This window comes from Vigna unguiculata, chromosome 5 (assembly GCF_004118075.2).
Source record: "Vigna unguiculata cultivar IT97K-499-35 chromosome 5, ASM411807v1, whole genome shotgun sequence".
Taxonomy (NCBI): Eukaryota; Viridiplantae; Streptophyta; class Magnoliopsida; order Fabales; family Fabaceae; genus Vigna; species Vigna unguiculata.
Genome location: NC_040283.1, coordinates 19,607,030 through 19,630,350, shown reverse-complemented (window position 1 = coordinate 19,630,350; position 23,321 = coordinate 19,607,030). Strand labels below are relative to the sequence as shown.

Sequence of the window (23,321 nt, the reverse complement as noted above, 5' to 3'; positions counted from 1 at the left end):
CATTTTGGTCTAATATATTTAGTTCGTCAATTTGATGGATCAATATCATGTAGTTACAATCTTTTATTTTTAAAATTTCTAAAAAGAAAATACAAGTCATGTAAACTTTTATACAATATAACAAAATCAAGGAACTATACCATATTTTATATCTATGTACGTCGCTCTAAAACCTAGGACTTCAAACATGGCCTATTGACTAAATAACTTCCACATGTAACCTCATATGCACACGTCATAGAGATGATCATTACAAAAGGAGATACAAACACAAATAACAAAGAAAGGTAAGTTAATGCTAACATGAACATACATAAACAGTTTATTACTTAATATCTAAACCAATTAAAAACATAGCATTTAATGATCCAGTCATCGTACCATTCATAGACACCTAAGAAAAATATAACATTAGACTCAATATATGGATTTATGCATTGACTCGGATTCTAGAAGTTGTGCACCTATCGTCAAATGAAATAGAAATTCTTAAAACCTCAAGTGTTACAGACTAATAATAGAACCTGATTTCCCCCTCCTCAGGGTAAATTCTCTATAGCTTAAAAGAAATGGAGTCCACAACCCCAAGACCAACATAGGAATCCCTTTGACTCTTCACAACCAAGACACCGTGCTCTACATGAGTCTATGAGTCTAGTAGAGTATAAGGATGGCTTCACAAAGGGTGTCCTTAGTCAATGCATAACACTAAAAAAATTACCATACCTTTCCTCCTTAGGAAAGATATGGCAATGCAAGCAAAAAATAAATCAGCAAAGTAATAAAGCCTTTCTATCAACCTTGAAATTCCTTCCTAGAAGTAGAACTTTCATTTCCAATCATTAATTCCCACTTTAAATATGCATGAACATATCCACTAACTTGAGTTTTTTTAAAACTGACATTCAACACCTCTAGGCCACCGCTCAGTGTCATACCAGAAAATGCATGAAAATGAGAGTTTTACTTGCTCAACTACTAATATGATATCAATCATCTTTCATAGTTCCAACTAGTTTCAAAACACTTTCTAATGGATACTAGATTGATCAATTACACTAACCACAAATATCTCATTTAAGCGCATACCAAAACCAACAATAATTTCTAAGATAAACAAGCCACAAATGAATGTTTAACTAAGCTATAACTATCATACTATACTGGATTTGTCAAAGAATACATCTTCAGATTCCTGAAATTGAATTACATACTTATAAACTTGTATAACTCAATAAAAATTGTTTTAACTCAGAAAATAGAATCTTACTTTATCAACCTTCCATTTAAACCAACAAAGCACCACTGCACATTTTGACAACCCTAGATTGGCTAATTTCCCCATGTCAATTCTATCACAGATCAAAATCTACCACATACTAGAATCCGACTACCAATCAACCATTGAAATTAAAATTTCACACATAATCATATCTTACTCCATTCAATTAAACACAAGTTTCAATTACAAATCTTGATAGAAATTACCATCGAATACCTCAAATTTTAAACAAGAATTAATGTGCAACTTGTAGTTCAAGTAGAGACCAAAATTAGAATACCAAAACGTCTCTAACTCCACAGGATGCTCTATCTACACACAAAAATATCACAAGAATAATAAGGACATATTATTATAATCACTAATCAACAGAGACTCATATTGATGACTTAAATGACACATGCAACCAAAAGAAAGACAACATGCAACAACAAAACATATTGGACCAAGAAAAATGATGAAAACTAACTTACACAAATGAAGAGATTGATTGGTCCAACTTGAAGAGCTCGCCACAAAGATCACTCTACTGGTCTCAAATCTTCAAATAGATGAACAGGGAGGGAAAACTCTTAGAGAGAAGTCATACAACTTTAGGAAAATGGTTTCTAGAGAGATAGTGTGTTTTAAAATAATATTTATATTAAAACCTTTTAATATTAAAATAAACGAATATCTCTATTTTTAAACCACTATCAATTCTAAAACATAATTTTCTAGGTTTTGACAATCCCTACCTACATTATCCTATATTCATATAAAAAAAATTATCATTGCAAGTGAATAATGATGTCATCTCAAAAACATTTGAATTTTCGTTTCGTTAACCGTGAGATTGAGCTGAAATTTTTACAAAAGTTCCTAGACATATGATGGTCTGTTTTGACCGTTGTGATCTTTGTTTGAAAGTATATAATGAAAGCAGATTTTCTTGTAATGTTCCCATAGATTAGGTTGTTGACAACTTTAACCTTTGTCACTTGTTTAATGCATAACTTTTTTTATATGTATCCAATTGGGTTGATTCTTTTTACATTAAGTTCTTGAGTCAATTATCTTTAATTTGAATAAAAGAACATAATTTTTTGAATTTTGTACAAACTGCAGTTTTGGACATTTTGTATCTTTATATATATATATATATATATATATATATATATATATATATATATATATATATATATATATATATATATATATTGTGTGAGAATGTGCAGATTTATTTTAGTATTCATTGAAAGCATGTGAACCATTTAGGTGATGTACAAATTGTAGAATATATAGGTATATATGTACAATTTATCTGAAAGGTGTGATATGAAATGTCAAGAATGGATGTTTCTTGTGTTGTGAACGATGAATGATTGAGGAACATTGTTGTTGTTTGTTTTGGTGTGATGAGCTATGTATGATTGTGAACTTTTGTTATGATATTTGTATTCTTAATTGGGAAAGTTATATTATGATATCAAGTAATGTATGAAGTGGAAATGTGGTGAAAATAGTTGTGAATTGTGTTCTAAGGAAGTATGATGGCTTTACGAGAGTGAAAGTGGATCAAGGGAATGGAATGAGAACAATTTTGAATTGTATGATTGTTTGGGGTTTTGGATTCTAAGGAAGAATTACAAATCCTTATTAATTTAGTGTTATGCATTGACTAGGGATATGTATTATTCAAAAGCCAGCCTATACTTTAGTAGGCTTATAAACTCACATAGAGTGTCGTAGTCTAGGAGGTGAGAGTTGAAAGATGTTCTTATGGCGATATTAGGGGTGAGACCCCTCGTTTGGCGATGCCATAAATTAACTTACTTTGTCCAGAGAAATTTTATCGGTTTGTTAGGCCAGGTGGAGCCAAAGCCTTTGTTGTAATCCACTGACAGGTACAAGGCTTCTTATGTCCAAGTCAATGCATAAATCAGGATAATCGAGTCTTATGTCTATATGTGTTGATTAGATTCCTTTGTCATTTTTGAATGATGAACATATAACTTGGGTGTGATATCTTATTGTTTGCACATTTTATGTATGAAGTTAAAGTATGTATGTTTAAATTTATCATTAGCTTACCCTCATTTTATTGTGTTGTTTGTGTATTTTCTTCTTTTGCAATGACCGTTATTCATTAGTGTGAGCAGGGAATGATAGAGGAATGGAGCCACCACATGACATAGTACAACTCACCGTCTGAGCTAGGGATGTCAAAAAAATTTGTACCTGCGGGTATCCGCGGATAAAACCCGTAATGGGTAGAAAACGAATATTAAAAATGGATACCCGCTACCCGCGGATACGGGTATTTTTGATACCCGCGTGTTAACGGGGCGGGTACGGTTATCATAGTATCCATACCAGTGGATACCCGCACCCGCTAAACTTACATCCCGACATTCTTTTCTTTCCTTTCTTTGAAATTGGGCATATACATCAAACCTTATATATACAATGACGTTTATAGTATGCTTGTTGTCAAATGATGGAATCAAAATAAGAATACTTGGCACGTGACAATTGAGGTTTATTATTTGTTTATTTTGTTTATTTTATTTTTCAAGAATCAATTGGAGAAAGTGAGTTTGTTGATCAAAATACTAATTAAAGAATTTTCATGGGGTTAAACGTCATTTTATATTTACTTTTACAATTATTTGGACATGTATCAACTTGAGTTTATTTGAAATTTATTTAAAATTTATGATAGTGATGTATTTTATTTTATTTTATTTGAATTTATGATTAAATATTTATTTTTTAAATAATTTTGCAAATACCCGTGGGTACCCATGGATACCTGCAGATATGAAAAAAATAGGTGGGTATCCGCATAACGGATACCCAACGGATATGGGTACGGGTACGGAGTAGATATTTATCCAGCAGGTAGGGTACGGGGGAGCTACTACCCGTACCCTACCCGCCCCGTTGACATCCCTAGCCTGAGCCATACGATAGCAAATCTTCCTTTATTCATGTATGGTTGTTTCTTTCGAGATGATCGTATTTATACTCTACGTTAACTGTTTTGAATTATCAAACATGTAATGTTTATTTTAGTGGTGATATTTCCGTTTTACCCTTAATTATTATTTTTAAAATTAATTATTATTTTAAAACTTCTTCTATCTTTAAACGTTATATTCAAAATTTCTTCTGTGTACATATTTTATTTTTCAAATTTTACATTTAAAAACTATTTTAATAATTAATTATATATTTCTTATTCATCTTAACTCAAATTTCTATAAAAATTAAGAAAATACGAACACAACATCTAACATCTGTGTGTTCGCTAGTAAAACATAAAGCAATTAATACTTATTTAAAATTTAAGAAAGACATAAGTATCATTTTATTAAGAAATAATTATAATAATTAGCAGAAGAGATTGATTTTGGTAACCATTTTGTTCAATTCACGTTTTTTTACAATTATATAGTTTTATTAAGTTCCTTTTATCTTGGATTTTCTTTTTCGGCACTCTTATCTCGGATAATCCATTCTTTAGTTTCTATAATTTACAATAACCATTTATACTCCTTATTTTATTTTAATAACAATTATAATAATAAAATTTTAATTATATTCATTATTTTATTACTATAAAAAAATTGTGTACACACATTAACAGTAATAATAAAGGAGATGATGTTATATTTTGCGAACAAATTAATATTAGTGTTACTTATTAAGAACTACTAGAACTAGATCTATTTTCCTGTTGCTATTTTTATTTTAACTTTGCCATGAAGTAACCTACTTGTATTTGTTTTTAATATTCCTTCCTTATATAGTAAAATAATTTTTTAGTAGCTTTCTAAGTAGAATGGACAGGTACAAAAGAATTAAGCTCAAAGTAACATTGGTGACTCGTGAACACAAAGTGGCAATTGAACACCAAAGAACCTTGACGTTAAGGAAATGAGGACATAAATACATTACCCACTGAAATGTCATACTCGTCTAACATGCACATCGGTATTTGGTTCAATACAAAATGTTACACGTGAGCAACAACAGTGATCAACTAAATTAATTACATACAATTAGAATAATATTTTTTTTGTATTTGATTTTTTTTTTATATATTCTCTGATCATTTCAATTATTTCAAAATCTGATAGCTAAATTATAGTTTTGATATTGTTATTCTTATTTCAGTATGTTGAGATATCATTTATCTTAAAATTTAAAACTTAGTGATTATGTCATAATTTTATTACAAAATATAAACAGTCAATTAAAAAAATATTTATAAATTACCTATGCACAAATGTCTATGTGTGCTATTTTTTTGCCATAATAAAAATATATAATAATTAAAATAAAAAAGTATTATTAAATTTATAAAAAATTATACATATATATAATATTTATATTTTATTAATTTTATAATATTTGTAATTTCTCAGTACAAATAATCAATATTTACGGTGAGTAAGTTTTTACATACCATTAAATTAATAAAATTCATTATGTTTAAAGAGTAAAATAATGAAAAAAAGTATTCCTACTAACTCCATTCCTATAAATAATTATATTTATAAGGCTAGAAAAAAAATGTAGTCGAGAGAGTAGTCATAAAACACAACTCTATTTATATATAATTATAAATTGTTCTTGATAACTATGATGCATTTTTATTTACTTTTGGTATAATAATAAATAATATAATTAAAAAATGTTACTAAAAATTACAATAAAATTATACGAAGTTATATACGCAGAAAATAATTATAAAAATATGTTTTATTAGTTTTTAAAGTCATAATTATATAATAAGAATACTTACATTTTATTATACTACCAAATATTTTTTAAACAATAACTAATTTTAGTGACTAAAAATAATTAGTTATTATAATAACCAATTTAGATATCAATTTAATAATAAAAATTTATTGATAATTAAAATAATTTTTTTTATGAATAAAAATTTATAAATAATTTCTTAATTGATAACTAAAATTATTTCTATTATGAAGCGGTTATTAATATTACTATAAGATTTTGGTTATGAGAAAAATTAATAAATTGATTTCTAAACATATTTTTTATCACTAAAATTAATCATTAACTAGAAATTTTCTTGTAGTGTCAAAATAAAAACAATAAAATTCTACTGTAGAAGTACTTCTAATATTTATATTTATTTTTTAAAATAATAAAAACTAAAATATTATTAATAAATAAAAAATAAAAAAATATCTACACCAAACAGCAATTACAAAATCCAATCCATACTATTAATTTATTATAAATAAATTAACTTATATGATACAAATATTTTAAACCTATTTCAAGTTTGAAAAGAAATTATCATTTTAGTTTGTGAATATGTAAAGTGGTAACATTTAGTGTTTAAAAAAAATCTTAAACAGGTAAATAAATTGACAATAATGTCCTGCAGTATACCTCAATGACATATTGGTGTATACATATTTATAACTTATTATCAAATAAGTTTTTGAAAATATTTCGTTTGAAATAAAATCTAAGTTTGTCAGTGCTTACAACACAAGTTAGTATTAAAATGATATTAAATATTACAATTTAATGATCACATATATTGAAAATCGCCATTGTACTATACTAAATGAATATTTTATTTATAAATTTAAGGATCAAATATAATTATTTTCATTTATAAAAATAATTCTAACATCAGGAATACTAGCAAGAGAAATTGGTAAAAAATAGTAAGTTTAATGGAATTTGGCCGGTGAAAAAAAAAAAATCTAATCATCCCTGGGAATCATTTGACGGATGGAAATTCGATTATAAAGAATTTGTTAAAAAATAATTAATTTTGAATAATTATTTATACAATTAATTATGATAACACTTTTCAAAATGTTTGTTTTGATACGATATTTATGTGTTAGATATGTATAAGCTATGAGAGAAAGAAGAAAGGAATGCGTACAAAAATGCTCAATAGATATTTGGTGAAAAACAACTCAAAAAGAGTTTACTTGCTTATTGATTTATTAAAATCTTTTGTTCAATATATAGAGTACAATATCTCATCATATCAAAAGAAAAGTAAAACCTAATAAAACAGAATATATTTGATAATAATAAAAGAGAATCAAATATATGATATCTCTATCAATATACATAAAAGCAGGAGATATATAATATCTTTATCACCCCCTCTCAAGATCGGCATGAAGATTGTAAAGGCCGAACTTGAAAGTAGCAACCTCGAAAGTAAAAAGATATAAGGACTTAGTAAACATATAAGCAAGTTGACTTCTAGAAGGAACATGGAAAAGGTGAATAAGGCCATCAACAAGCTTTTGTTGAATAATATGGCAACCAAGTTCTATATGTTTGGTTCTCTCATGAAAATTAGGATTCTTAGCAATGTGAATAGTGGAATTGTTGTCACAAAAGGTAGTGTAGGGAGTGAGAACAAAAAAATGCAAATCCTGAAGAAGGTATTGAATCCATTGTAGTTCACATGCTAGGGATACCAAAGCGCGATACTCAGCCTTAGAAGAAGACCATGAAACAATGGTTTGTTTCTTACACTTTCAAGCAACCAAAGAGGTGCCTAAGAAAACACAATATCCAAAAACAGAGCGTCGGGTAGTGGCACATGTTGCCTAATCAGGATCAGAAAACACCTGAATTTTAAGAGAGGTGTTGGATTTATACAAAAGGCCATATCTAGGATCATTTTTCAAGTAATGAATGATCCATAAAGCCTGCATATGTGGTTCACGCGGAGAAGAAACAAATTGGCTGAGTTGTTGGACAACAAAACTAATATCAGGCTTGGTGTTAGTCAAGTAAAGTAATCGTCCAATCAGACGCCGAAAGGATGAAGGATCTGGTAGAAGAGCTCCCTCGTCGGCATGAAGTTTGATAGAAGGATCAGATCGTGTTGGTGCAGGTTTACATCCAAGCATCCCTGCCTATGAAATGAGGCCCAAATAGTAGTTCCTTTGATTCAAAACTAATCCATTAAGAGAACGAGAAACTTCAAGGCCCAAAAAATACTTGATAGGGCCAAGATCTTTAATATGAAATCTAGAATGAAGATGATCTTTTACAACATTCATTTTAGTAATCCTATTGCCAATGAGAACCACATCATCGACATAAACCAATAAAGTAGTAATAACAGAGGCATATTTTTTCACAAAGAGAGAGTGGTCAACAAAGCTTTGTGTGTAACTAAAAAGAAGTAGCTCTGAAGTTAGTTTTTTATTCCAATTACGACTGACTTGTTTTAAACCATATAGAGACTTGTTAAGCTTATAAACAAGATTTGGTTGGGGAAGAGAAAGACCAGGTGGAGGCTTCATATAGATATTTTCATGTAAGTTTCCATGGAGGAAAACATTATCAACATCCAACTGATGAATAAACTAATCACTAGTAGTGGCCAAGGCTAAAAGGATGCAGACAGTAATAGCAGTGGCCAAGGCTAAAAGGATGCAGACAGTAGTAAGTTTAACAACAAGAGAGAAAGTTTCGAAATAATCAAGCCCCTCGGTTTGAATAAAACCCTTAGCCACCAACTGTGCTTTAAACCTATCAATTGTGCTATTTGATTTATGTTTGAGTTTGTAAACCCAACAACAACCAATTGGCTTGATGCCAGAAGGAGGAAGAACTAAAGTCCAAGTTTGGTTTCTATCAAGAGCATGTAACTCAGCATCCATAGCCTGTTTCCAACAGTCGTGTTGAGCAGCTTCTTTGAAGGAGAAAGATTCAGCTTTGACAAAAATATTATGACAAAAAGCAGTATGGTCAGAAGAACAATTATCATAAAAAACAAATGAATGCATTGGATAAGGTGTGGAAAAAGTAGAGCATGAAATGGAAGCAACACCACAATAATATTGATCTAAGTATCGAGGCCTATTTTTCACTTTATGAGAAGTTCTAAGATCAGGATCAATAACTTCAACATTATTAGAAACAATACTAGTAATAGGGTCCATAGTAAGGTAAGTGGCATGTGAAACAGGTAAAGTTGGAAAATCATACATACTAATATTACAGTCATGAGAATCATCAATCGAAGCAATAAAGTTATTAGATGGCAAAGAGAATGAGTAAGGAAAAATATTTTCATGAAAGATAACATTCCTAGTCACAAAAATAGACTTTGGAGTGAAGATCATACAAAACATATCCCTTTGTTCCATATTTATAACCAAGGAAAACACATTTTAAGCTTCGAGAATCCAATTTAGTTCTTTTAGTATTGGTAGAACTAGCGTAAGCCAGAAAACAAAAAACTTTTAGATTAGAAAAATCGGGTTTAGTAGAATAGACCAATTCATAAAGAGATTGATTACTGAGAAAAGGAGTAGGTAAACTATTAATTAGATGAACAACCAATTTAAGGGAATAGGACTAGAAAATGTTTGGTATTTTTGCTTGAAAAAGGAGTTAAACAGACCTCAGAAGCTAAACAAGCTTAACCACCTATTTCAAGATTTTTTATATGCCTGATGATTTTTTTTATTATACATTTGAGCTAGTATACCCAATGAGTGTGTGGGACTCATGGAAACCTATTTCAATTGCAAGAAAGGCCAAGCAAGTGTGTTCCTTCTATGTCATATTGATTTCAAATGCATACAAATGCCAATTTTTTGGGAAGTTCCCTCAAGTAATAAAGTTTTGAGTAGTTGCGAGAATAAGGCTTTTAACTTGTTGTGTTAGTGTTCACATGGTCTCTATAAATTGAACTAATTCCATTCAATCTTGACCAGGAAGCATTACTATGTTATTTGTTTGTTCATCAAGTCCCTTATTGCAGGTTTACTCTATCAAGCATGATATCACGAATGTGTAGTGTCTCATGCTAGACTTGATATTAGCCATTAAAAAAGTAGTGTGTCTCAAGGTAGCTACCTAATCACATGAATTCTTTGCATCATTCAGCTTCATCTGGCTCAAGGTTTTAATTGTCATTTTATGAACCTTGCAAAATTTAGTGTGACTTCATGGTGGTGCTTGTAACAACAGTCTATGCACACCATAACCAATGCCCCTAAAATTTGACAACTGCTCCTTTGTTAACAATACATCTTAGAAGATGTTTTAGGTGTTGTGATATTAGAAGATGCTTGTGTTAACAATACTATGAAATGTGGTTGAAGAAACAAAACTCAACTTGTATTATTCACTCTTTTGTAGATTTTATTTAAAATTGTAGATTTCATTTTATCCTTTTATGAATGTTATAGGAAAATTATAAATACAAAAAATTTAAAACTTTTGTCTTTTATAAGTTTTCATTTATTATAAGATTTATGTATAATTAAAAAAAAGTAACAAACATAAGGTGGATTTAAAACCTTTTGAAAAAATTGTAGGCAGTACCGAGGGTTTCAAACCCCAACCATTACCATGGGTTTTGTAAACCCCGACCATTACCATGGGTTTTAAAACCCCAATCATTACCAGGAGTTTTGTAAACCTCTAGTAAGTTGCTCTTAGATACAGTGGCTCTACCAGGAAAATAAAGAACTCCGGATAGAGTCATTAGTGGGGGTTAAAACCCCCAGAAACGCCAAAAACAACTCCAACTAAAAATAATTATTTTTTATATGTACTAAATTGAATAAAAGGAAATGACACAACCACGAACCGACATGTGACACTAACATTGTCACGTGATGGAACAATGCGGAGTTGACACATGGACAATTTTTTTAAAATAAAAAAAAAGAAAAGAAAAAAAATAGAAAAGTAGAAAAAATCACAAACTGGCACGTGGAATGCAATGTTCACAAATGTTACAGTTTGTAAAAAAGAACAAATTGACCAAAATTGATGAAAACTATGACTTAATTTAACATTGAAACTAAATAAAAACCAAATTGAACAAACACGACGAAAATATGGACCAAAAGAGTATTTAAGCATTTATTAATATTTTTTTTTGTAAATTAACTTACCCTCTCTTATTTGTTTGTCTGTTATGTGTTATGTGTTCTTTGTGGTGATCACCTTGTTGGTGTGAGTAGATAGAGATGCATGTGTAGAGACACATGAGTGAGTTGCATGCGAAGTTGAGCAATGTTAGATCATGCTAGGTATACTTTTGTAATAGAATCATAGTATAGTAGTTTGAGAATGCATATGAAAATATTACTGTAGTCCAAAACTATACTAATATTAGCATATACATTGAATTATCTGTTTTCTAAATATTCATATTGAAATATATTTTTTGTTTTAGTAGTATTATGCTATTAAAATGAGATGTTATAAGTAACAGATCAAACAAATTTAATTTTGACTCTCTTTTTGTAATATATATATATATATATATATATATATATATATATATATATATTATATGTCTAAGTTGTAAGTTAAGTATTAATACAAACTCTTTCTTGAATTTATGATAAAGTAGATAATTTTGTGAGAGTGTTATTTTTTATGTGAGTGAAATACTACCATAAATAAGTTATGTGATTTTTGTGTGACATTAATTAAATTTCCTTCCAAAATAAAATATTTATTGTAAATATTTATTCAAATTAATTTAAGCAGATATCTTTATTATAAAGGTTGTTTAAAATCTGAGTCCTATAAAATCTATTCAATACATAAATTTAAGATTTAAATCTTAAATCAATCCTGATCAATCAAAATATTTATTATCTTTAAAATATCAACAATCGAATAAAATACCAATTAAAATTTTATATCTTATAATACATTCTATTGCTATTAAAACTGTGCCATATAAGACTAACTTTTCCATATTTATTAAAAACTATATTTAATAATGAATATTAAGAAAGCAACTAGGTTGGGTTAAGACGACATAAACATATGATAACGTGCTTTAAAATCTTGTAAACAGTTAAAATGCACGTCTCGTTAATATTTATATATTATAAATTAAAATATGTATTTAGTAAATAGATTTTTATAATCTTTACTCTTTTAATTAGATAATTCAATAAAAAGTGTTGGTAATATTTTTAAAATACTTTATGAGATTAATTGAAATCTATAATATTTTGTAAATCTCACTAATATTTGGATTAGTGTTATTTAATATTTACTGAAAATTATAAGGTTTATGCAAATCTTTCTATTATTCTTATTTCCTGAATTTCACTTATATATTCTAATGGATCCACTAATTCTATTTAATATTTACTGAAAATTATAAAGATATTTCAAATTTATTTCCTGAGTTTTACATTACTTATATTTTAATGAGTTCCACTAATATATTAAAAGTAATGTATAAGAATATAGGATATATTATTAATGTTTTATTTTTTGATCAAAATAAACTTATATATTAATCATTTATTATCACATAAAAAAATTTGGAATAAAAAAAACGAATACAAATCATCTATTATTTTCTTTCATCTTCCGTCACTTTTATACTTATAAATTTCACTATTGTTTTAAATAAACTCATCGTATTTATAAAATAAACGTTATCTCCTTTATATTTTTATCAAAATCACAATGATTTTCTTTTATTTTTTAAATAAATATTTGCTTATATTATAATTTTAATAAATAACACTTAATAATCTAATATTTTTAATAAATTGATACGTACTTTCCTTAATTTAATTAAAAATATCATATTCATTAAAAAATAATCTTTAAAAATTAAAAATTTGTTATGAACAATTTTTTTTTTAAATATTTCTTTTCAAATAAAAAAGAAAATCATTTTATGAAAAAACATAAAAAAATGTGTATAACTTATTAAATTACTTGGTAACGTAAATGTATATTTAAGATATGAATATCATTTAATATAATTATTATAATGAGCTCTTTAGCGAAATTATATAGTAAGGCTTTTAACTAATTATTTTAAATTATTATAATGAGGTCTTTAGCGAAATTATATTAACATACGAGGGAGGATATACATTTACTTTAAAAGTTTTCAATAGTATAAGAATAAAAATACTTTAATTATGAATAAATTATTATCAATTAAAATCTATAAAATTTGACATAAGAATTGGAATAAATGTAGATTTTAATATTATATACTACCTGTATTATTTGTATTATGCGGTGTAAGATTACTTATACAGTGAAGTAATTAAATATTATTTTTGAATAAATTTAAAAGAATTATGATAAACATAACAAATCGGGGTTAGTTTGTTATAATGTATTATGAAATGTGTTGTAAATTTAAGAAACATAATATTAAAGATTAGATTTGTTTAGAAAGGTGGATTTTTGTTTTATTTATTTGATTTGAGAAAGTGAATGAAGAAAGGAATTTGAAGGAGAGGAGGGTATCTATGATCTATCTCACCAAAAGCGCGAGCGAGGCGTTTATGAAGTGATCTCCTAAAAAACCTACCCCTTCTTTTGACCACTCTCTTAAGCCTCACTCTTAGGACGAGTTTTTTCGTTTTTGTTACCACGCTTTCGCACACTACCCTCTCTCTTTCTCTCTCTTCCTCTTTCTCTCTCTCTTCTCTTCCCAAATCGCCCTTTCCCTTCTTCTATCCATCGGTCTCAGATACACGCACCACTGCGAAGCACCATCCACCGAATAATAACAACACAAAGGGAAAAAAGGAAAACATAAAGAAACCCTAATTGCACACTCTTCAGGTGCCTCACTCTCTCACCCAACTAACCTCACTTTTTTCATCTTCTTCCTCGTACGGGCTTTCTTTGCTTGCGTGCGATGATGACGTGGATCTGCTTGTTTCGTTGCAGGGGAAATTGAGGAGGAAAAATTTATATTTTTTCCTCTCTTTTTGTGTTTTTTGTTTTTTTTTTTTCAAGAAACTTTGATTTTGAGGAATTAAGGGTTGGGATTTATGTCCTTCAATCAATCAAAGTCCGAGAAGAGCGACGCTGTGTACCGAAAATCCGGGCGATCCGCCAGCTTCAATCAGCAGCGAGGCTCCTCCGGCGGTGCGTACGGCAGGGGCGGAGGCGGCGGTGGCGGCGCTGGGCCTTCTCCGTCGCTCTCCTCTAACCGGAGGTGAGTTTGGTAGGGTTTGCAATTTTGAGGTTTTCTTCCTATTTGATTCTATTTTTTCTTTCTTTCTGAACTTTTGCCTGTTTTCATAGGTGTTGGGATTGCGATTTTTATTTATTTATTTATTTGTTTTATTTCGTGTTGGGGAGGGTTGTTTTCAGTGCGAGGTGGTATGGGTTGAAATTGGGTTTCTTGCTCGGTGACCTAGGGTTATATGATTTGCTTGTGTTTTCCCTTTAACCGTTATAAGTGCCGTGCTTTTGTTGTTTATTTTGTTTCTGTTCTGTTATTGATATATTGTTGCCTGTGTTAGTTTTAACAAGAAGTCTAATAACAATGCACAAGGTGGGCAATCTAGGGTAAACCCTGCACTGGTGAATTCGGCTGAGTCTAATAGCAGTTATGCAGCCCGGACTGTACCAAACGGTTCCCACGTACAGCCACAGATTCATGGTAAGTTTGATGTAAATATGTCTTTTTGAGAATTGGTTCTTCGCTTAGTTGGTTTTTGAGTGCAGTGGTATGTTGTTGAGGGGAATTATATGCACATTGCAATTGGCAATGTAAGCGGATTTCATGTATTTATTTGAGTTCTTGATATTCTTTTATGGACGCGATCCACTTGTTATATTTTGTTATAGGAGTATCTGATGCGCCAGTTACAAATGCAACTGCCAAGCCATTTGAATCGTCAGCTGTGCAAAGGAGCACCAGAGCTGTTCCAAAAGCTCCTACCTCTCAACCTCCCTCCATGAGTTCTGATCCAGCAGCTCCTACAACTCCTGCAAAGGGTATGTCACCCTTTGTAAAAAATTTTATGCTGTCCATTAAGTACAGACAATTAAAATAAGATTTAATCTGAATTGTAGTTTAGGGTCATAGTAAAGTAATCTGATTTGTGAGAATGATTTGAATTTTGTATGTCCCAGCAGATGCATCTAAGGCATTTCCTTTCCAATTTGGATCCATCAGTCCTGGCTTTATGAATGGGATGGCTGTAAGTTTAATATCTACTAATTGCTCACTTTCCTCCTGGAGTAAACTTTTGTTCAGTACATAGCTCCTGTAACTATAGGGGATTAATCATGTTTTGCTATTATACACAGATTCCTGCTCGCACAAGCTCAGCTCCTCCTAATATAGACGAGCAGAAGCGGGATCAGGTTTGCATTTTATTCTCTGATCCTTCTACTTCCTTTTTTATATGTACAACAATATAGATATAAATTTGCTGCCGCTGCTGCCTAACACTTCAGAAGGAAAGGGGGTGTAATTGATGTCACTGACATCAACTCCTTCTCTGTCTTAGAAAGTTCATTATGAATTCCTTTTTCAAAAATTATAATCTGAAAAGTGGGTGCATGCGTCTATGTTTTAGTACTCAGTCTATTGAAGTTGTCTTCATGTCTTCATGTTTGCATACTAATTCAAGCATTTGTTTGGTGTATAATTTCATGAAACTCAGGCACGACATGATTCTTTTAGACCTGCACCCTCAGTGCCAACACCTCCTGTTCCAAAGCAGCAGGCAGCGAAGAAGGATACAGGTGTTACTGACCAATCTAATACTGGGGAGACTCATACTGGGACTAGGGCAAAAAAGGATACTCAAGTGTCACAATTACCCCCAGCAAGCCAGATGCAGAAGCCTTCTGTCATTCCTTTAACTGGAATTTCAATGCCAATGCCATACCACCAGTCACAGGCATCTGTACACTTTGGTGGTCCTAATCCACAGATTCAATCTCAAGGTATGTCATCAGCACCTCTTCAGATGCCCTTGCCAATGCCATTGCCGATTGGAAGTGCCACACAAGTGCAACAACCGGTTTTTGTTCCAAACCTTCAACCTCATCCTATCCATCCTCAAGGAATCATGCATCAAGGCCAAAACATGGGTTTCACTCCTCAAATTGGCCCTCAGTTGTCCCATCAGTTAGGCAACATGGGTATTGGAATTGGCCCACAATATCCACCACAGCAAGGAGGAAAGTTTGCTGGTCCTCGTAAAACTACTCCTGTCAAGATAACCCATCCCGAGACACATGAAGAGCTAAGACTTGATAAAAGGGCAGATGCATATTCAGATGGTGGGTCATCTGGTGTGAGGCCTCATTCTGGTATGGCTTCTCAATCTCAGCCTGCCCAGCAATTTGCAGCTTCTCATCCTATTAGTTACTATCCATCAAGCTCATATGGTACCAATTCTCTCTTTTATCCAACTGCTAGTTCTCTTCCATTAACAAGTAGCCAGATAACACCTAATTCCCAGCCATCCAGATTTAATTATGCTGTGAGCCATGGTCCGCAGAATGTTAGTTTTGTAAATTCATCATCTCATAGTTCTCTGCCTGTTAATAAAGCTGGCACTCCTATTGCTGGAAATGCTGAACCGCCTAATCCAGAATTTTCTCGCGATGTGCATAGTGCAATCTTATCTGCTCCATCAGGAGTAACCTCTGTGTCAATTAAACCAAGTGGTGGATCTGGTGTTACGGATTCTTTTGCCAATTCCAGTACCCAAAAGAGTGTAGCTCCCAGTTCTTCATTAACACCCGGTGATGCTTTCTCTTCTGCACAACTAAAAGGGTCTGAAATAGCTGAAGTATCTTCCCAGCAGTCTAAGTTATCCACTGATTCACCAGTTTTGAGCTCATTTCCAAATCTATCTTCTGCAAAGCCTGCATCAGCTTCCTTGTTGCTTTCTACATCTGGTGTCTCTGAAGATTCTGTTTCAGTTATACCTAATAATGAGGGCAGAAAGAAGGAATCTGTTAGTAGGTCAAATTCTTTGAAGGATAATCAGAAGATGATACAGAAGAAAGGGCAATCACAGCATCAGGTACGTAAGTTAAATTTTGTTAAAAACATATTTTTCCTCATTTGCTTTGACTTGCTTCAATTGTGAACATTCCCTTGCCTTTTTTTTTTTTCTCTTTCTTACAGGTTCCTGTGCAATCGGTTCCCATGGTTAATGTGCCTTCCCAAGCTGTTACTGGTGGTATACCTGATGAGGTTTCTGAAACTGTGGGAACTGGGACAAATGATTCTGCAGTAATTACGAGTGAAAATCTCTCAACTGCAGCTTCAGACTTGTTATCGGCTACTAGTGGCAGCATGCCTTACGCTGTTGAAATGAAAACTAATGATTCTACACAAGTGTCAACTCATGCTTCAGCCGAAGGATCTTCCATGGTGGTGGATGATTTTAACAATCTTAAGAGTGCTGAGCTAGATGAACTGTCTCAACAGGATAAAGTATTGCAGTCAAATATCATGGAAGTAGTGGCTAAAACAGAAAACTTGTCTCTTGAAGGATGTAAACAAGATGTCAGTGTTGGTGGAACAGAATTAAAACAAACTAAACAGGGTGACGTAAAGCTAAACACTGAGGCTGTAGCCTTGAGATCTGCGCATCCAGGACAGGATGGATCTACAAGTTGTAGTGCAGGATATGATGGGACGGCTGATAATACTGCTTTGGATAGGAAAGATGTTTCCTTGATCAGAAATGACAGTGTAATTAGTAATGATGCTGTTTCTACAAATTCTAGCATATCAGATCAGCAGTCTGCTGATAACATAGAAACATCTTCAAAACATTTGAAGGATGGTTCAGACAGTACTGGCAGTGGTGCAGTGTCTCTTCCAGCATCAGTTATCAAGGACAAACTGGTTTCAGAGCCTAGTAAGGTGAAACCTACATCAAAGGGTAAGAAGAAAAGAAAAGAAATTCTTCTGAAGGCTGATGCTGCTGGGTCAACATCTGATCTTTATAATGCATACAAGGGACCTGAGGAAAAGAAAGAATCTATGATAAGTGCAGAGAAAACTGAAAGTGATTCTGCTTCTGGAAATTTAGAGCAGTTGCCTACTGAGGTTGCACAGTCAGATGATGTAGCAAACAAGCAATCTAAGCAGAGTAAAGCTGAACTGGATGATTGGGAGGATGCTGCTGACATGTCTACGCCAAAACTTGAAGTTTTAGATGAAACTGAACATGTTAGTGAAGGAACTGCAGTTACTGGCAAAAAGTACTCTAGAGATTTCCTTTTGAAATTTTCAGAGCAATGCATGGACCTTCCTGAAGGATTTGAAATCACGGCTGACATAGCTGAGGTTCTGATGAATCCTAATTTTAGTTCTCATGTAACTGAACGTGATTCACCTTCTACTGGAAGAATTATTGATAGGTCAGGCAGCATGTCTCGTCGTGGGAGTGGTATTATTGAGGAAGACAAATGGAGTAAAGGTTCCAATGCATATCATTCTGGTATGCGTTTGGATGGTGTTGGTGGTAATGCAGGGTTTCGTACTGGCCAAGGAGGCAATTTTGGTGTTTTAAGGAATCCACGCACACAGACACCTGTGCAATATGCTGGAGGGATTCTTTCTGGTCCAATGCAATCCATGGTAAATCAGGGAGGAATGCAAAGAAATAGCCCTGATGGAGAAAGGTGGCAACGTGCTACAAACTTCCAGCAGAGGGGTTTGATTCCATCTCCACAAACTCCTTTACAGATGATGCACAAAGCTGAGAAGAAGTATGAGGTGGGTAAAGTGACTGATGAGGAAGAGGCGAAGCAGAGGCAGTTGAAGGGCATATTAAACAAATTAACTCCTCAGAATTTTGAGAAGCTTTTTGATCAGGTCAGAGCAGTTAATATTGACAATGTTGTCACTCTCAATGGTGTCATCTCACAAATATTTGAAAAGGCCTTGATGGAGCCTACCTTCTGTGAAATGTATGCCAATTTCTGTTTTCATCTGGCTGCTGCATTGCCGGATCTCAGTCAAGACAATGAAAAGATAACTTTTAAGAGACTATTGTTAAACAAGTGCCAAGAAGAATTTGAAAGGGGTGAAAGAGAGCAAGAAGAAGCTAATAAGGCTGATGAAGGTGAGGTCAAGCTGTCTAATGAGGAAAGAGAAGAAAAACGAACCAAGGCAAGGAGACGCATGTTGGGTAATATTAGATTGATTGGAGAACTATATAAGAAGAAAATGTTGACAGAGAGGATAATGCATTCATGCATCAAGAAGCTATTGGGTCAATATCAGGATCCAGATGAAGAAGATATTGAAGCTTTGTGCAAATTGATGAGTACGATTGGGGAGATGATTGACCATCCCAAAGCCAAAGAACATATGGATGTATATTTTGACATGATGAGATCACTGTCAAACAACATGAATTTATCTTCTAGGGTGAGGTTCATGCTGAAGGATGTAATTGATTTGAGAAAGAATAAATGGCAACAAAGAAGAAAAGTTGAAGGTCCAAAGAAGATTGAGGAGGTTCACAGAGATGCTTCTCAAGAGAGATTGGCCCAAGCTGGTAGGTTGGGTCGTGGTCCAGGCAACAATCCACCTAGAAGAATGCCTATGGATTTTGGTCCAAGAGGGTCATCTATGTTATCTCCTAATGCTCAGATGGGTGGTCTTCGTGGATTGCCTTCTCCAGCACGTGGTTATGGTTCCCAGGATGCTCGTATTGATGAACGGCAAACTTATGAGGCTAGGACATTATCAGTTCCCTTACCACAAAGACCTTTAGGTGATGAATCAATAACGTTGGGACCAATGGGTGGTCTTGCCAGAGGAATGTCCATTAGAGGTCCACCTGCAGTTTCAAGTTCAACTGGTCTTAATGGTTATAATAATTTGTCAGAGCGCACTTCATACAGCTCTAGGGATGATCCCGCATCAAGATATACTCCAGATAGATTTTCTGGTTCTACTTACGATCAACCTAGTGCTCAAGATCATAATGTGAATTATGCGAACAGGGACATGAGAAATGCGAATAGGATTCCTGAAAAACCTGTTGTAACTTCGCCACCTGCCAGAACACAAGGGACAGCAGTCTCCCAAAATATTAGCCCAGATCGATTACAGGACATGTCCATGTTAGCAATCAGAGAATACTACAGGTACTGTTTCTCTTTATGGTGTTTTTAATCCATTTGTTTCAGCTTGTTAGGCCAATTGTGCTTTTTCTTTGAGAAACACAATTTATAATTTAGTATTAATCATTTAATTATAACTCCCATATAAGCAGTTTTTTTTTTTGGTTCTCACTTGAAAGCACCCTATTTTTCAGTAAGACAGAATATTCCCGTTAGATGAAGGATTTGATTTGTTGGTTGATATTGTGTCTTTTATTGTTTTGCTTCATGTAAATGCATTGTTTTCAAAGCATATTACAAAACTGATTTTAAAAGGGTTAAAATTGTGACATTGATATTATTTGTACATTTTTAAGAAATGAAATTTATGCCAAGTTTGTAAATGTGAAGAAAAATATGTATATGAATTTGATGTATACATCAATTTTTATTAGCTATATAAATGTAAAGTTAAAATAGATGACTTTATGTTTTATTTGTTTCTAATTTCTTTGGCCTGATTAGTAAATGCCATTTGAAAAATCCCTTCATTACTTTGGATGCACGTGACGAGTGCAAAGTGATGACCAAACAATCGGGTTTAGTTTTCACTCCTAAAAAAGATATTCTTCTATAGTTTTGAACCCCTGACTTTTATAGTTGTGATTATTATTTTTTATGGTGCGGACTTGCAGTATGTTAAATGGATTCTGTTTGCTTTATTGGGAAATGTTTTGATGATTCGATTAATTTATCATGTTTGGTCTATAATTATTTTTTCCAACCGTGTAAAGATCTTGACATCGCTTCATCTTTTTATCCACATGGGGCAAAGTGATGACCATACCATGGGTTTTAATTTTGTTTCTACCTGCTTTTATTTGTATTCCTTTGGGGATTTAAACTGTTTTTGTTGCTACTGCTAGAATCACTTCAAATTGTTATTTTTCTGCAACATACGGTTAATGGTGAAAATTGTTCAAAATATAGATTCACCCTTTAAGCTTGTAATCATAGTTTGTTATTAAAACCTTATGATTCACAATTGAAATCCTAGGATTTGGTTATTTTTTCATTTGTACTGTGAGATGTACATCGATGACTTCTATACCTTATGATTCACAATTCAAATCCTAGGATTTGGTTATTTTTTTCATTTGTATTGTGAGATGTATATCAATGACTTCTATACAGTAAGAAGTTACATGAATTGGATTTGTGCAATTTATATCCCTGACACAAATCACGCCATTTAGTGATAAATGGGAAAACTGTATAAAGCTTAAATTGTTAAAGGATATTTAAGTAACACTTACTCTATTTGGCTATCTCTTTGTTTTGTTCCACGTGTCTAAAATAACTCAGATGTATCTAATAATTTGTTTTACAAGACTTATGGTTTAGCTGCTTTATTTAGTTTTTGGACATTTAACACTACATTGTATAATATCTATAAGTAAATTTTCATTGTCTTTGAATATTACGGTTCATTACAAATTATGTTTCATGATTAAAAAATTAGCTTGAAGATTCATTGTTGAATAAGCCTTTTTTAAGCATTTTCCCAAATAATCTTATTTCCAAGTTATTTTGTCTTGTTTGGTATTCTTCTGACTGTTTGATTGTTCAATCCAGTGCGAGAGATGTGAATGAAGTTGTTCTATGTATCAAAGATCTGAACTCTCCAAGCTTTCATGCTTCCATGGTTTCTCTTTGGGTGACAGACTCTTTCGAGAGAAAGGACACCGAGAGAGATCTTTTGGCCCAGCTGCTTGTGAAGCTTGTGAAATCTCAGGATGGACCCTTGGGTCAAGCCCAGCTCATCAAAGGGTAAGATTTTTTTTATTTATGATAGTGTGATGACTAGTATTTGTAAATAAAATAAATTGTTACTGATTAACATTTTGTTTTGGGTAGGTTTGAATCTGTTCTTAGTACTTTGGAAGATGCGGTTAATGATGCCCCCAAAGCACCGGAGTTTCTTGGCCGTGTATTTGCCAAAGCTATAACAGAGCATGTAGTCTCTTTGAACGAGATTGGGCAGTTAATACATGAGGGTGGAGAGGAACCGGGGAGCCTATTAGAAGCTGGGCTTGCAGCTGATGTTCTTGGAAGCACCTTGGAGGTAATAAAAATGGAGAAGGGTGATGCTGTTTTGAGTGATATCTGTGCCAGTTCCAACTTGCGGTTGGAGACCTTCCGGCCGCCGGAACCTCTTACATCAAGGAAGTTAGAAAAATTTATTTAGGGGATAGAGGAAAATATTTATTTATGTCTAGTGCTAATAGGATGTTCAAATTTTCAGAAATGGTTCTCCATGGAGGTGGGTGGGGAGATTTTATGTTCGGATTTCTGTCTAAATATTATTTCTGCCATATCTTCACTGCAATTATAAAATGCTTCAGTTAAGCGTCTCAAAATTTTAGGCCGAATGTGAGGGGTTTGGTTTATTTTTGTATCATTCAACTGTCCATCAAAATATACTGCCATATTCATCTGCATCGCGTCCATGTTCATAGGTAGATTCCTAGTTTAGTAAAAGTCTTATGTAAATGGGACATGTTTTAAAATATTACCTCACCATTTTTTTCCTTTGTAGCTTCCGTAATGGGAGAAGTATGTGATGCTCTTCTCTGTTGACTAAGTTGAAAAACCCAAAACATTATTACATGGCCATTAATGGCTGAAAGATTTTACATTCAAATTTAATGGTGTGATAAATATCTGATTATTATAGGAATGTATGTGTATATCTAGATGTAAATATCTGCTTGTGTTATATTGGAACCTAATGTGATGGTCAACTGCAATTATCGTTCTAACTATTAATTTTTAATTAGAAGTTATTATTAGAGCAAATAAAAATGCACTTTCGCAATGTTTATTGTAATTACACATCTACCCCTCTTATCTATACTAAGATTCACCAAACTTTTGTGAATTTGTTGTAGTAGTTGCAATTTGCACATGCATTTTCTTGTTTTTTTTTTGTGCTTGAGTGGCATAAAATTCCGTGACATTTATGACCATGTTTTGTTATATGTTATTCTAACACGACATTTTCAGAAAAGTCAAGTTCAAATTTGATTTTAAAATTTTATGCAATATTATGTTTCATCCCACTGACCTCTTTTTCCTAATTTCATATTTTTGTATTAAATATTAAATATATAGT

General features: G+C 32.3%; 1 protein-coding gene across 2 annotated transcripts; it reads left to right on the top strand.

The window, feature by feature from the left end:
• The first annotated feature begins 13,628 nt into the window (after positions 1-13,628).
• Positions 13,629-22,647, top strand: LOC114184279 (eukaryotic translation initiation factor 4G-like). 2 transcript variants are annotated; one of them, XM_028071569.1, is made up of 10 exons: positions 13,629-13,882; positions 13,991-14,261; positions 14,572-14,711; positions 14,900-15,049; positions 15,191-15,255; positions 15,365-15,421; positions 15,724-17,100; positions 17,205-20,191; positions 21,782-21,976; positions 22,064-22,647. In XM_028071569.1, the coding sequence occupies exons 2-10, from the start codon at positions 14,095-14,097 to the stop codon at positions 22,392-22,394; spliced, it is 5,469 nt and encodes a 1,822-aa protein (XP_027927370.1). In that variant the 5' UTR covers positions 13,629-13,882; positions 13,991-14,094; the 3' UTR covers positions 22,395-22,647. The 2 variants fall into 2 exon arrangements, with proteins under 2 accessions (XP_027927370.1, XP_027927369.1); XM_028071568.1 differs by having other exon boundaries at positions 15,188-15,255.
• Positions 22,648-23,321: the final 674 nt, after the last annotated feature.

What these genes read in the sequence shown, in the direction of transcription:
- LOC114184279 (XM_028071568.1), top strand. Translation starts at nt 14,095, where the DNA reads ATGTCCTTCAATCAATCAAAGTCCGAGAAGAGCGACGCTGTGTACCGA. An exon ending in TCCTACAACTCCTGCAAAGG is followed by an intron (nt 15,050 to 15,187) that starts GTATGTCACCCT and finishes TGTATGTCCCAG; the next exon opens with CAGATGCATCTAAGGCATTT. An exon ending in GCTTTATGAATGGGATGGCT is followed by an intron (nt 15,256 to 15,364) that starts GTAAGTTTAATA and finishes TATTATACACAG; the next exon opens with ATTCCTGCTCGCACAAGCTC.